This window comes from Physcomitrium patens, chromosome 3, assembly GCF_059467195.1.
Source record: "Physcomitrium patens ecotype Gransden chromosome 3, ASM5946719v1, whole genome shotgun sequence".
Classification (NCBI taxonomy): domain Eukaryota; kingdom Viridiplantae; phylum Streptophyta; class Bryopsida; order Funariales; family Funariaceae; genus Physcomitrium; species Physcomitrium patens.
The window spans coordinates 21714390-21730158 of NC_143412.1; the positions used below are offsets into that span (position 1 = coordinate 21714390).

Genomic DNA, 15769 nt, shown 5'->3' on the forward strand with positions numbered 1-15769 from the left:
CGATGCAGGAAGCTACATAAAAGGTGCCCTAAACGCAGAGAAACACCTTCGCGTCCAATTCAACAACGCCCTAGCACCTCATTTCCTAGACACCTGGGCCTTCATAAATCGACGGTACATCAAACGACATAACAAGAGCCCTTGCGCCATAGAAAGCAGCTCAGATATTCCGCTGCTCAAATCACCAAGGCTGTCAAAACCCAGAGCCAGAAAATAGACCGCCCCTGCATCTCAGATTTAAGACGGACAGCACTGTGTCAAAAAAATAAAATAAACTAAACTGAAGTAGAAGAAGTTCGGTCGACTGCACAACCATCGGCCAAGTCCCCACAACGCAGAAGATTGCCGACGAATAAAAAGGAACGCCAACACCGATCCAGCCACAGAACTGAGGAAGGCTCAAAAAGGGATCTCCGCCGGACTGTGCACTCCGCAGAAATCCACCGCAAATTCAACCCAGCGCGCCTACGGAGAAAACCCTAGCCAAGGTCGATCGAGGGAACATGGAGAATATTTCGCAATCTCCACCATCTCCACCATCTCCACCAAAAGCATCGGAGAAGAGAGGCGCATTATTCAGAGAGGCGGAGAAGAGGAGGGAGGGGGAGAGAGAGGAGGGGGGCGGAGCGGAGCAGGCAGACGACGGAGGGATGGGGAGGGAAAAGGGGGACAGCAGAGGGAGGAAGGGTGCTAGCAGCAAAGGCAGAGAAGGTTCGGGATGATGCCCAGCAGCGCCATCGCCATAGCCAGCAGCAGCGAGAACCAATTTTTCCCTTGTGCATTTCTCTCCCAATGGATTGGAGTCCGGACAGCTACCCGGACTTCCGCAGGCCCTCTGTGGGGGGCATCACGAGCATCCCGGCTGAGCCCGTCCCCCGCCCATTCGTCTATTCGTCCCCCGGACGGATGGGTGGATGGATGGACGGATGATCTGATCTGTCCTGTCCTTTCCTGGACAGCGTGGCTGCGTGCCTGGCGATGTGGACTTGCAGGGAGCGGGAATTCAATCCCCCCCCCCCCCCGCGTGCCGTTGATGTTGCTGCTGCTGCTTCTTCTGTTCAGTGGTGTTGCTTGCACTCCCTATTGTTTCTTAGGACGTGCTTCACATGCTTGTTTTGATTTCTATGGATGCCACACTGCGAATACCCTGAGGAGTACACGTGCCCTATTTATTTTCTCTATCTATCTATCTATCTGTATTGTATTGTATTGCGCTGGCCGGGTATGATTTGGTCCACGTCCCCTGGCATTAGATCCTCCTCACCATCACCGCCTCCTGTTTTAGCTCATTCTTCCTCCGCTGGGAACATACATACAACAGCAACAGCAACAGCAACACTGGAGAGTGGACCTCTTCCATGCCACAACATTATCAACTACGGAACACATTTGAAAAACCCTTCCCCTCCTCGCACAACCATTCCATGCGCTCTGGTGCGCCCTTACAACTACAATGTTCCTTTTTTCAGAATTCATTGTTACTGAGTTTTAGAATACGCTCCACTGCTACTTAGCCTAGAACAATTCAGGGAGGCCCTATCTACACAACAGTGAGAAGAACGAAGCCTCGCTATCCCACAAAGAGATAAAAGAAGCCTTCCTCTCATTGGCCAAAGTCGTTGCTACGTTCACCAACAAATAAAGCCTCGCTTGACTTACGAAATGGTCTTTTCAATGTTTTTCGTTGATTTTTGATGGGGGCAATCAACTCTGAAGATTGGAGAGTGAATGCTGCCGGGGGCTTCCACACTCGAGTAGCTGTGGGGTGATGGAGTTGCAACTGCTTGCGACCGCTCGACCTCGTCACCTGTTAGCAATGTTTAAATTGGGAGTGTAGGGCTCTTTGTTTTGTGGATGAAGATCATTGCCCTATCCTACGACGTAATATCTCCGTTTTAAGTCATTCATTCATTGTCGGGCACTGCGGCAGGTTCCAGGAATCCGGAAGGGGTGACGACTTCTCGGTTGGGAAGATCCCGTCGCATTTCGTGTGATGAGGAATCTTGGCGTTCGTACTTGGCTTATGGCGGGCCCGCTTGAGGGTTTGCCGTCGATGGCCAGGGATAGCTGCCTTGCCCTTGTTGGCCCCATGACGACATCCTTCTCGTATGATTTCTTCCTTTTGGGTGCCCTATTCCATTCTCACTGTGCAGGGTCTTTGCATATACTTTTATGGTCGGTTGACCTTAAATATTGTGCATTGATTCGCCTATGATATTATCACCTTCCTTGTACAGACTGCTTTTCATATTGTTATTGTAGTGCTATATATTTCCATTGGGTTGTATTTAGAGTATGTGTATTTGAATATGGCAAAGTGTTAATGTCCTCGATTTGTTTGTCACTCATGACACAAGCAACTAAACACAGTTTAATAATTTGGAATCCAAGTGGCTTGTGTCCCTCTCTGTTTGCGGAGAGGTGCACAAGTTGTGTTCCACTTGAAATGCATGACGGTTTGTCGAAATTCATGCTTTACCAACTTGCTTCATCACCATAATCTGGTTGTGTTAAATTGAAGCAAATGAGAGGTTTTTTTTTTTTGTTTTAACCTTCTTATTGTTCATCACTTACAATTTGGGTTGCAATTGTATGACAACCGTTTCTATTGTATGAGTTTGGTTTTTCTTGTGAGAATTAAGATTCACCATAGAAATGGGATGGCAGTTGAATAAGACTTGTGGAGCTCTTGTTTTACATATAGGGTGTTTTTTATAGATAGCTCTTCTTATAAGTAAGTATATAAGACATTCACTCACTTGAGTTTGTTTTATTGTCAATCTTCAATAGTTTATAATGTCATATATATATATATATATATATATATATATATACTTTTATCACTTATTGTATTGTGTTTTGATAAGATATTTTATTTTAAAATTAGCTCAAAAATTCTTTGATAATAATATATCTTAAAGAAATATTTTTTAGCTTTATTTTATTTTTTAAAAAACTATATAATTTTATATTTCATAATTATATATTGAAATTACATATCAATCTATATTGAAATGAAGAATGAAGAGTATATACTTTAAAATTGTAACTTTTATTAAGCTTGAGTATTGGTATATTTGTTCCATTTTGTGATTATTTTTATATTATTGAATTATTTAAGATAATATAAAGTTTAAGAAGTAATTAATATTAATCTTAAATTCTTGAATGTGTTTCAAATAATTACAAAGAAATTTGTATATAGCTGTTTTATTCTTTGTAATCATTTCAATAAAATAATTGCATAGATAACATATTGTAAGTAGTTCATACTTCTTCTAATGATAGGTTTAATCAATAGATTATGTAAAATAATATTTTTTAGTATTATGTTGTTTTTTTGTATTCATTTAACAAAATCTAAGTTAAATTTAAGTAATTGAATTCCTATTGTTCTCATATAAAATATACAAAAAAATTAATTAATTTTGTACAATGAACTACTTCTAAAGTTTAATTATGAGAAAGCAAAAATTGTGCTAAGTTATCCAATCATGTATTTTATATAGAGATTCACATAGAGATGGTTGTTAGCTGGAAATCAATGCTAGCCTCAAAATCAACAAAGTGTAAGTCAAGAAGCTATGGAGAGCTCAAATTGCAAGTGGAAGTAAGACTAGAGTTGCAATAAGAGAGATACCATAAAAAGTAAATATATCATAAATAATGTAATTACCAAAAGAGATAGTAGACTAAAGCCTAATCATTGCATACTCTACTAAACAACCCCCTTCAAGCAAGAACTATTCTAATGCATTGTATATAAGGCTTATTCAAGATATGCTTATTAGGATAGCCAATTAAAAGGCTAATTTGTCTCCATGATTTATCTTGTTGATTTATATCCCTCCATAATGTGTTTTATATAATAGATACTTAATGAAGGATTTTATAAAAAATTATTTAACTTTCCATTGCTTTCTATATTACAGAAAATATTAAGACTGTAAATGAGCATTAGAAGGACTTCATACAAGAATTAGATAGTACGCATTGTTTCTAATAAGAATTATTTTGTAATTAAATGATAGTGAAGTTTGCTAAATAATGCTACAAATTTATTGTACTTTCTACCAACAAATGTTTGAACTTAGATTTACTACAAATTTAGCCATTCTAAAATATGTTGTATACTTATATTTTTTTTATAGTTTTTCTACAACATTGATATAGGATAGATGTAGTTGGTGTCATTGTTAAAGCATTTGTATCAACAACCAATTGTACCAAACTATGTTTAATTAACATTTATTCACTTCTAACATTACACACATAGGCAAAAAAGTAGATAAATAAGAATTTTATAGTGTTGAAAGATTTTCTTTTTATTATATTATTAATAATATTAAAGTGAATTCAAGAGCATATTTGGCCTGTTTTATATTCTTCTATGATCCTTCAATATATATTGTATTATTCTATATGCAATAAATGTTTTATAGTCTTTTTTAGCAAATAATTCATCATATTGACATAAATATCATTTTTCATCATAATGCACTTATATTAGTACTTTCTAATAAATCAATTTATAAGTGAATCCATGAAAAAATATTTATAAAAGACCAATTAGGATTTTTGTTTATTATCTTTGTGTTTTTTTATTTTCCACTTAGTTTTTTCAATTAAAAAAAATATTGAGTATTTATATTCTAATTGAATTATAAATTATATAAAATATATTTCATTGATTTTTTTTTTTTTTTTCTATTTGGCTTTATTAATGTCTATTTTTATTAAATTTTTATGTAAAATATTTATTCTACATGCATCTAATATTTTGGTACTTAATTTAGTTTATGATTGCACTTATTCAAATGTTATATTATAAAGCTAAACTTTAATAAATAATATTATAAAAAAATTACAAATATAAAATATAATTTTTTAAATGTCCAAAATAAGAGAATCCTCACTGCAGCGAAATCAACACACCCGTGCACACAGTGCAGCATGGCTCAACTTTCAAAGGAACCGCTGCCAAGTGGTCAGATCAGCGAACTGCATCATTTGAAATTCCAGACCAAAATGATGCAACAAGGTTGCACATACCTCAACTCAACCACCCAATCATTCGAACCAGTAATTCAACCTAATACCTAACCCAAGTGTAACAAACAGACTCTAAACAACCAAACGCCCACACTAAAAAATTATCACGACCACACCGACCAATCTGAACCCAACCACTATTTACAAAGGGGCATCCGTACCTTCTAGGTCCAAAGGGTCCTAAAGACTCCCAGAACTGGCTATTTGAAATGGGCTGTAAGTACAAATATTCCCTCGAAGCATGTACATATTCTCTCCGCAGAACCCACTTGATCAAAGTACACTAAATCAATTACTCCAAAGGCAACGCCGCAATGATGTCGATAGTTGGGCAACCTGTTCCGGGTGTTGCAGGACTACGCAAAGTCCTGCACATGCTGCCGTCGCGCTTGCAACAGCAAACACAAGCCTGTAGGTGTTCCTACCCCATGGAGAACGACGCTTCTCTCTCATCCCCCGTTGTGGTAGTAGAGACGTGGTCGTTAAATCCTTGCTGCTGCTGTTACAAACTACAATGTGTGTATGCTCGTCCGCATCTCTCTGACACCAACAAAGCCCCGCATGGGACACAAATTTAATAACTTACTTGGCATTATGTAAAACACAATTCATCAACTATCAACGCACAAAAACCACGTAACTGCGAGTGTAAACATTCACCTAATTCTAATTTACACATGCCGACGACTACTATCGGTTGCCATTCAGTTAGAAATCAATGACCAGATAAAAACCCAGTCCTCCAACCCAATTCACAGAATAACTCCCAACAATAATAACAAAACACACGAACCTTGCTCTGTGCCAGCGATGGCATGGAGTAACTTCGGCTCGATACTGGAACCGCAAATGATGAAAGCTTGTAAGTCGAGTGACTATGCCCGGTGCTTTCGGCCCAGATGTTTCTCCAGTCAAAAGAGCGTGCGTCCGCGGCTCCGACTAATTTACGCAAAACACCCCGCCTGTCAGCTGCTTCTAGAATGCGCTCAGCAACTCGCTCCCATCCTTTCGCATTCGCATAATCGAGCAGCGAACGGAGACGTTGAATCAAAACACCCGAATCAAGGGTGCTCTCCTTGAGCATCCAACCCAAGTCGAACAGCAGATCTTGAGCTTCGCAGCTGCTAGTATACAACTCCATGCTTTCCACCTCATTGCAAAATTCTGCATCCCCGACTAGCACCACCATAATGTTGCTGAGTCTGTCTTCGTTCTCAACCTGATATTCACAAGTTCCACTTCATGAAATTCGTCTAGTCGCCTGTTGTCAACGACAAGCACCATAGAACGGTCTTCCCAAGAAACACCAGTAACATCAAACTTCCGACTCAAAGACTTGAGCCCAGCACCACGCCAAAAGTATCTAAATCCAACCCAACATGTTCTGCCCGGACGTAAACCAAACAGAACGTATACACTGCACTCGTCATGCTCGTAGTTGCCAGCGACACACGTCATGTGGGTAGCTCACATCGCATGGCAATAACATAAACACTACCTTATATCCGTCATACTTATCAACCAATACACATTTAGGATTCAACTAGGCCAAACCGGTACCTCAATGAAAACAGGCCCAGCCTGACACTCGTCGACAGGCGGAACAACGATCTGCCACTTATCCTCCTGCTTACCCTCAGAACTTGCTTTCAGCACCCAAGCCTTAATGTACTTTCCGCCGTGAGACATCAGCAACCTGCAAGACAAGTTAATTGCATGAGATCCAACTACGATGATGGAAGTCACATGACGGTGGCGTGCACAACACTCCAAACGATCCCCTCTATTCATGGTATTTGCTATTGTTAACTGATATTACTAAGGTCAACCCAAAAAACAAGCGGGATCCGAACAGGTTTACACCTGATCGGCAAAGAAGACGATGTGTATCAACTTCACACAGCCATGCACCAGAAAACTCACTTTGTATTTGCTTGTAGCAAGTTGCGGCCAGTAATGCTTAGCATGCAGCCTGTGCCTGCCCGAAAACATACAGGCTCAACAGATTGCAGGACAGGCATGCACGGCATGCAGTCTTCTTTTCCGCCACTCCTATTCACCGCTTTTCCTGATCTCGCAAACCACCTATTTTAACAATACATGTACACGTCCTTGTATGCAAGCCCACAACAACTTCTACCATCCTCAATGAAACATACAACAAACAATTCAACGACAACCAGTGCACTTATGAGTTTGAAGAAACTGCGTCCAAAACTGGCCAGCGCCAACTCCTGAAAAGAGGGGAGCTTACCATTTTCAAAGTGTACTGTCTGGCGGCCGAGCTTGGCCTTGAAGTACCCTTTTTCCCAGAACCCCGATGTGTTCTGAGGGTTGCACACAAGCCTCGCAACGGCACCTTCCCAGTCTGCATTCAGCTGCCAAAACAAATCACCACCACATTAATTTCTCAAATAAAATTATACTAAGCACCCAAAATCGAATGTAGGCTCTAGTTCGCAAAATGATGACAGCAAGATTCAACCCAAAATAAGGCTCATAATTGTACAGATAACGATATGGCTAAAATTGGTCGAGGTCCATTACCCCCTCCCACATGGACTGAGGCATAGAAATGAATAGGGTGAGGATGGTGCAGCCGGAGCGTATGTACCCTTCGAGATCCACAGGCATATTCGACAGCCACTCCAAAATCTGCAGCACCGATATCTACGCTGTCAATTTATCACAGAAAATGACAGCACCAACTATAACCCTGGGCAAACCTACCCACAACGCCCATTGCATGTGCGATCAGTTCAAACCCCTCGAGCTTAAATGCAAACTGCTACACTGTTTTCAACGTAAATACGGCAACCTTCCGTGGAATTTCCAGAACGTGAAATAAATACCAAAATTCCGTACCTGTTGCCTTAAATTACGAGGAAAGTCCCCTGGATTCCAGTCGTATAATTTGAAGGAGATCCGGGCAGTTGGGTGCTGAAAAAACACACTAGTATTAAACTCCGACTGACACCAATTGGCAAGTGCATGAGATGCTGCATGGACCTTGTAAAGGTCACGCACTTCGGTATGTGCAGTAAAACAAATCTATACAAACAAACGCATGTGTAACACAAGACGCAGATTAAACCGCGATAAAGCACAACCCACCGAAGATGCATATGCGCTTGGCTTCTTGGAGGACCTTGGCGGGATAGGAGACGTCGATTCAAAACCACGGGAGGGCAACCGCTCGTCTACGTTTGGAGAGTCTTCCAACAATAATGCTAGTAAAGAATCTTCGTCAACTCCGCTCTTGTGCCCGTTGGAAACACCGCCAGGCGTTTCTGTGGAGTTCCACAGTGGAGCGGACTCTGCAATACCAGAAACATTGGGGCCAGGCATGGTGTACTCCTTGCTCCTTGGGGCAGAAAGAGCCTCTTGTGCACCTGCAGTAATTGCAGTAATTACGCGATAAATCAAAGCTGTTCTCAATACAGTAGATAAGAACGCGCGTTTGGAAAAGTTGTAACCAGGCATTGATAACCAACTCAGGTAACAAACCTTTCTCCAAAAATCCACAATCTTGATAGATCATCAACACTACCCTAATCATCACCGACACTCGATCAATAGGGCGGGGGGGGCATTATTTTCAGAATTCCCATACAGCCATCTTAGGATGCGTAAAAACCCGCAAAGATCGCACATGGATTAGACCGGAAGCATGGCAACTAGAAGACAAAAGAAACCAGACACGTAAGTGAGCAAGCCTGAGTACAAAATCGTGACAACATTAGCATGAAGGACACCTATGTGACATACCGCTCATGTGCAGTGCAGAACACATGTGCTAAAATAATGTTGTAATGTTGATTTCAGTCTCAGGTCTTAATAAAAATCAGCGAAATCAGTGCCCTCACCATCAGTTCTTGATCCAGAACCATCGACTATCCCAGCAGAAAGGATCTGTGTGGTGTCGGTTGTATCAGATTGCTCAACAGGAGAGGAAGCCTCTTTAGAAACCTGCACCACTACGCTTTGCTCTACTTCTGCGTGGGCTTTGCTTTCAACTGCAGAATTTTCGTCTCCGTTCACCCTTCCTCCACCTTCGAGGAAACGATACAACACCCAAACCATCAATGCCATACCCATGCATTATAAAGCGCATGCACTCCCAGGATAAGCACCCAAAAACTTCTCCTGTAGCACAGGAACGTTCAAGCTCCCAGGTTCAGCCTAGACATATTTTCAGGTGACTAGTGCTTTTATCCAAAATACAACCTCAAAAATAAAACCCAAAATAAACTTCACATCCATACTACATTGCAACAAAATCTGATGACACAAACAGCCCCTCAACATTTCTTCCAAATAAAGCTGACGAAAATTACGCACCCAGTTTCCTCAACATTCTAACACACCGGGAAGTCTGAGTGGTCAGGCTCAGCTATGCGGACCCAACTGGCCGCTATGTGCACGGGTGGAAAGCCAAAATTCATCACATGCAACCAAAACTACAACGATAGCGCAAGATATTAAGAGGCACACTAAGCTGTAACACGAACCACTATTGAGGCTGGCTTTATCGCTTCCACCGCCTGGAGTTGCACCGTCTTCTCCAGATTCTTGTACCTTCCTCCGCCGCCTATTGTTGTGGCGTTCTAGTTTAAATCGACAGCTCCGTTTGCCCTCGTCGAAGTCGCTCAACACATGAAACCTGTTTCAGAAATCGCTGCTTGAGAGACGTATAGCATGTCGTCACAAGAGGTGATTGCACACCCAACAAATGGAACCCGTGCTTTACAGAGTGTTATGTCCCAGCACAAAACAGACCATGCAGCATCGACAAATACGGATCACTTACTGCAGCTCCAACTGGTAGAAAGAGGCATTTAACAAGCGTGCATCAGGCATTAGCCCACGCCTTTGAGCCATCAAAAAACAATACAACTATGTGCCTTTCGTACACGCAACCAACTCCTCCCACCTCAGCAAATTCGAATAGTGAAGGAATCACATGTGGAAACTACACTCTCCTGGGTAACTAGCGAGGTTTTACCCTGACGCCCCCAAAAAACGGCTTTGTGAATCACCGAGAACGCTTTCACGTGCTACCGTGTTCCCAGTAACACAACACTCAAACACCCCCTGGAAAATCACTTTGACTAGTTACATCATGTTTTGCATCCCACATTGGAAGTAACTGCTAACAAGCTCAGCTCTAGAGCATTTGCACTTACTTCGAAGATTGTGGCCCTTGGCTGAATGTTAAGCCCCAAACTCCCATTCCTAGAGAAGTTTGAAGGTACCCAAACATTTAAATGTTGTTCATCACATGTACTCAACCCAAACGAACTAAGTGAGCGCTTCGATGGGAGCCGATAGGGTATACAGCAAATTGGTCGACACAACTTCGGTCCAACTGAAAATAGTACTTACTTGCCGCACTGCTGACAATATCGGTGGGGGATGTCACGCAAAATCACTGTGGTCGAATTTGCACACTGGAGACACACCCGGTGCCGCTGATGGTAACCCTTGAGACCAGCCAAATCAGCTCCGCAAGCGGGGACCTGGCAACGAGCAGACACCTTGGCCCTCTTGCTTCGGCTCCCTCCCTCGTCGTCGTCCTCATCAGTACAGGCACAAGGAACCCTCCCAGCCAGAAAATTGGGGCAATCAAGGCGCGGGTCTCGAAACAATTCGTAATCTGAGGTCGTCGTTTTCTCAGCCGAAGAGCTCGATTGAGGTCCAGCCGCTACTTTTCCATCCGGGGGCTTCGGCGAGCTCGTCTGAAGACTTCCCAACCCAGCCCAGGACTGCCCCACAGCAAAATCTGTGATGTAATCAAGAGAAGAGTGCGCCTGGAGCGAGCTCTGCAAAGGACTAGTGTCTAAGGACGGGTTGGCCAGAAGGAGCACACTGTCCCATTCCCAACCTGCCACTGAATCATCCAAATGCCCCATGTCTCGGAACCCACATAGATACGTCTATCAACATAAGGACGTCATGCAAGTCTTAACCCATCCATCACGATCCTCCTCGCATGCGGTTCTCCATCAAATGCACGGGCAGCAAGCACTGCCGGTTATGTCCAGCACAGAATTCCCTGCGTTCACGCCAAGAACAACTCCACGCATCCAGCTTCTCAACGCCGAAAAAATCACTGAAAAGACCGCAGCTGGAAGAAATCCTCCTCCACCTTTCGATGCAGGAAGCTACATAAAAGGTGCCCTAAACGCAGAGAAACACCTTCGCGTCCAATTCAACAACGCCCTAGCACCTCATTTCCTAGACACCTGGGCCTTCATAAATCGACGGTACATCAAACGACATAACAAGAGCCCTTGCGCCATAGAAAGCAGCTCAGATATTCCGCTGCTCAAATCACCAAGGCTGTCAAAACCCAGAGCCAGAAAATAGACCGCCCCTGCATCTCAGATTTAAGACGGACAGCACTGTGTCAAAAAAATAAAATAAACTAAACTGAAGTAGAAGAAGTTCGGTCGACTGCACAACCATCGGCCAAGTCCCCACAACGCAGAAGATTGCCGACGAATAAAAAGGAACGCCAACACCGATCCAGCCACAGAACTGAGGAAGGCTCAAAAAGGGATCTCCGCCGGACTGTGCACTCCGCAGAAATCCACCGCAAATTCAACCCAGCGCGCCTACGGAGAAAACCCTAGCCAAGGTCGATCGAGGGAACATGGAGAATATTTCGCAATCTCCACCATCTCCACCATCTCCACCAAAAGCATCGGAGAAGAGAGGCGCATTATTCAGAGAGGCGGAGAAGAGGAGGGAGGGGGAGAGAGAGGAGGGGGGCGGAGCGGAGCAGGCAGACGACGGAGGGATGGGGAGGGAAAAGGGGGACAGCAGAGGGAGGAAGGGTGCTAGCAGCAAAGGCAGAGAAGGTTCGGGATGATGCCCAGCAGCGCCATCGCCATAGCCAGCAGCAGCGAGAACCAATTTTTCCCTTGTGCATTTCTCTCCCAATGGATTGGAGTCCGGACAGCTACCCGGACTTCCGCAGGCCCTCTGTGGGGGGCATCACGAGCATCCCGGCTGAGCCCGTCCCCCGCCCATTCGTCTATTCGTCCCCCGGACGGATGGGTGGATGGATGGACGGATGATCTGATCTGTCCTGTCCTTTCCTGGACAGCGTGGCTGCGTGCCTGGCGATGTGGACTTGCAGGGAGCGGGAATTCAATCCCCCCCCCCCCCCGCGTGCCGTTGATGTTGCTGCTGCTGCTTCTTCTGTTCAGTGGTGTTGCTTGCACTCCCTATTGTTTCTTAGGACGTGCTTCACATGCTTGTTTTGATTTCTATGGATGCCACACTGCGAATACCCTGAGGAGTACACGTGCCCTATTTATTTTCTCTATCTATCTATCTATCTGTATTGTATTGTATTGCGCTGGCCGGGTATGATTTGGTCCACGTCCCCTGGCATTAGATCCTCCTCACCATCACCGCCTCCTGTTTTAGCTCATTCTTCCTCCGCTGGGAACATACATACAACAGCAACAGCAACAGCAACACTGGAGAGTGGACCTCTTCCATGCCACAACATTATCAACTACGGAACACATTTGAAAAACCCTTCCCCTCCTCGCACAACCATTCCATGCGCTCTGGTGCGCCCTTACAACTACAATGTTCCTTTTTTCAGAATTCATTGTTACTGAGTTTTAGAATACGCTCCACTGCTACTTAGCCTAGAACAATTCAGGGAGGCCCTATCTACACAACAGTGAGAAGAACGAAGCCTCGCTATCCCACAAAGAGATAAAAGAAGCCTTCCTCTCATTGGCCAAAGTCGTTGCTACGTTCACCAACAAATAAAGCCTCGCTTGACTTACGAAATGGTCTTTTCAATGTTTTTCGTTGATTTTTGATGGGGGCAATCAACTCTGAAGATTGGAGAGTGAATGCTGCCGGGGGCTTCCACACTCGAGTAGCTGTGGGGTGATGGAGTTGCAACTGCTTGCGACCGCTCGACCTCGTCACCTGTTAGCAATGTTTAAATTGGGAGTGTAGGGCTCTTTGTTTTGTGGATGAAGATCATTGCCCTATCCTACGACGTAATATCTCCGTTTTAAGTCATTCATTCATTGTCGGGCACTGCGGCAGGTTCCAGGAATCCGGAAGGGGTGACGACTTCTCGGTTGGGAAGATCCCGTCGCATTTCGTGTGATGAGGAATCTTGGCGTTCGTACTTGGCTTATGGCGGGCCCGCTTGAGGGTTTGCCGTCGATGGCCAGGGATAGCTGCCTTGCCCTTGTTGGCCCCATGACGACATCCTTCTCGTATGATTTCTTCCTTTTGGGTGCCCTATTCCATTCTCACTGTGCAGGGTCTTTGCATATACTTTTATGGTCGGTTGACCTTAAATATTGTGCATTGATTCGCCTATGATATTATCACCTTCCTTGTACAGACTGCTTTTCATATTGTTATTGTAGTGCTATATATTTCCATTGGGTTGTATTTAGAGTATGTGTATTTGAATATGGCAAAGTGTTAATGTCCTCGATTTGTTTGTCACTCATGACACAAGCAACTAAACACAGTTTAATAATTTGGAATCCAAGTGGCTTGTGTCCCTCTCTGTTTGCGGAGAGGTGCACAAGTTGTGTTCCACTTGAAATGCATGACGGTTTGTCGAAATTCATGCTTTACCAACTTGCTTCATCACCATAATCTGGTTGTGTTAAATTGAAGCAAATGAGAGGTTTTTTTTTTTTGTTTTAACCTTCTTATTGTTCATCACTTACAATTTGGGTTGCAATTGTATGACAACCGTTTCTATTGTATGAGTTTGGTTTTTCTTGTGAGAATTAAGATTCACCATAGAAATGGGATGGCAGTTGAATAAGACTTGTGGAGCTCTTGTTTTACATATAGGGTGTTTTTTATAGATAGCTCTTCTTATAAGTAAGTATATAAGACATTCACTCACTTGAGTTTGTTTTATTGTCAATCTTCAATAGTTTATAATGTCATATATATATATATATATATATATATATATATACTTTTATCACTTATTGTATTGTGTTTTGATAAGATATTTTATTTTAAAATTAGCTCAAAAATTCTTTGATAATAATATATCTTAAAGAAATATTTTTTAGCTTTATTTTATTTTTTAAAAAACTATATAATTTTATATTTCATAATTATATATTGAAATTACATATCAATCTATATTGAAATGAAGAATGAAGAGTATATACTTTAAAATTGTAACTTTTATTAAGCTTGAGTATTGGTATATTTGTTCCATTTTGTGATTATTTTTATATTATTGAATTATTTAAGATAATATAAAGTTTAAGAAGTAATTAATATTAATCTTAAATTCTTGAATGTGTTTCAAATAATTACAAAGAAATTTGTATATAGCTGTTTTATTCTTTGTAATCATTTCAATAAAATAATTGCATAGATAACATATTGTAAGTAGTTCATACTTCTTCTAATGATAGGTTTAATCAATAGATTATGTAAAATAATATTTTTTAGTATTATGTTGTTTTTTTGTATTCATTTAACAAAATCTAAGTTAAATTTAAGTAATTGAATTCCTATTGTTCTCATATAAAATATACAAAAAAATTAATTAATTTTGTACAATGAACTACTTCTAAAGTTTAATTATGAGAAAGCAAAAATTGTGCTAAGTTATCCAATCATGTATTTTATATAGAGATTCACATAGAGATGGTTGTTAGCTGGAAATCAATGCTAGCCTCAAAATCAACAAAGTGTAAGTCAAGAAGCTATGGAGAGCTCAAATTGCAAGTGGAAGTAAGACTAGAGTTGCAATAAGAGAGATACCATAAAAAGTAAATATATCATAAATAATGTAATTACCAAAAGAGATAGTAGACTAAAGCCTAATCATTGCATACTCTACTAAACAACCCCCTTCAAGCAAGAACTATTCTAATGCATTGTATATAAGGCTTATTCAAGATATGCTTATTAGGATAGCCAATTAAAAGGCTAATTTGTCTCCATGATTTATCTTGTTGATTTATATCCCTCCATAATGTGTTTTATATAATAGATACTTAATGAAGGATTTTATAAAAAATTATTTAACTTTCCATTGCTTTCTATATTACAGAAAATATTAAGACTGTAAATGAGCATTAGAAGGACTTCATACAAGAATTAGATAGTACGCATTGTTTCTAATAAGAATTATTTTGTAATTAAATGATAGTGAAGTTTGCTAAATAATGCTACAAATTTATTGTACTTTCTACCAACAAATGTTTGAACTTAGATTTACTACAAATTTAGCCATTCTAAAATATGTTGTATACTTATATTTTTTTTATAGTTTTTCTACAACATTGATATAGGATAGATGTAGTTGGTGTCATTGTTAAAGCATTTGTATCAACAACCAATTGTACCAAACTATGTTTAATTAACATTTATTCACTTCTAACATTACACACATAGGCAAAAAAGTAGATAAATAAGAATTTTATAGTGTTGAAAGATTTTCTTTTTATTATATTATTAATAATATTAAAGTGAATTCAAGAGCATATTTGGCCTGTTTTATATTCTTCTATGATCCTTCAATATATATTGTATTATTCTATATGCAATAAATGTTTTATAGTCTTTTTTAGCAAATAATTCATCATATTGACATAAATATCATTTTTCATCATAATGCACTTATATTAGTACTTTCTAATAAATCAATTTATAAGTGAATCCATGAAAAAATATTTATAAAAGA

The 15769-nt window shown here is 41.0% G+C and overlaps 1 protein-coding gene and 2 long non-coding RNA genes across 9 annotated transcripts; 2 read left to right on the forward strand and 1 right to left on the reverse strand.

Moving 5' to 3' along the window:
- The first annotated feature begins 1031 nt into the window (after positions 1–1031).
- Positions 1032–3871, forward strand: LOC141045214 (uncharacterized). 4 transcript variants are annotated; one of them, XR_016502291.1, is made up of 3 exons: positions 1042–2106; positions 2668–2734; positions 3510–3871. It is a non-coding gene; the product is annotated as an uncharacterized LOC141045214 (long non-coding RNA). The 4 variants fall into 4 exon arrangements; XR_016502292.1 differs by lacking the exon at positions 2668–2734 and having other exon boundaries at positions 1045–1833; positions 1931–2106; XR_016502293.1 differs by lacking the exon at positions 2668–2734 and having other exon boundaries at positions 1045–1809; positions 1931–2106.
- A 1092-nt stretch (positions 3872–4963) lies between these two features.
- LOC149989587 (squamosa promoter-binding-like protein 7) lies at positions 4964–10964 on the reverse strand. Its single transcript, XM_090249217.1, has 11 exons — positions 10438–10964; positions 9564–9715; positions 8919–9104; positions 8167–8444; positions 7918–7992; positions 7600–7707; positions 7307–7430; positions 6976–7120; positions 6613–6748; positions 5846–6271; positions 4964–5592 (listed from the first exon to the last, which is right to left on the reverse strand). The coding sequence occupies exons 1-11, from the start codon at positions 10962–10964 to the stop codon at positions 5341–5343; spliced, it is 2409 nt and encodes an 802-aa protein (XP_090105343.1). The 3' UTR covers positions 4964–5340.
- Positions 10965–12235: 1271 nt separating this feature from the next.
- On the forward strand, positions 12236–15075 carry LOC149989588 (uncharacterized). 4 transcript variants are annotated; one of them, XR_012217214.2, is made up of 3 exons: positions 12246–13310; positions 13872–13938; positions 14714–15075. It is a non-coding gene; the product is annotated as an uncharacterized LOC149989588 (long non-coding RNA). The 4 variants fall into 4 exon arrangements; XR_016502288.1 differs by lacking the exon at positions 13872–13938 and having other exon boundaries at positions 12249–13037; positions 13135–13310; XR_016502289.1 differs by lacking the exon at positions 13872–13938 and having other exon boundaries at positions 12249–13013; positions 13135–13310.
- Positions 15076–15769: the final 694 nt, after the last annotated feature.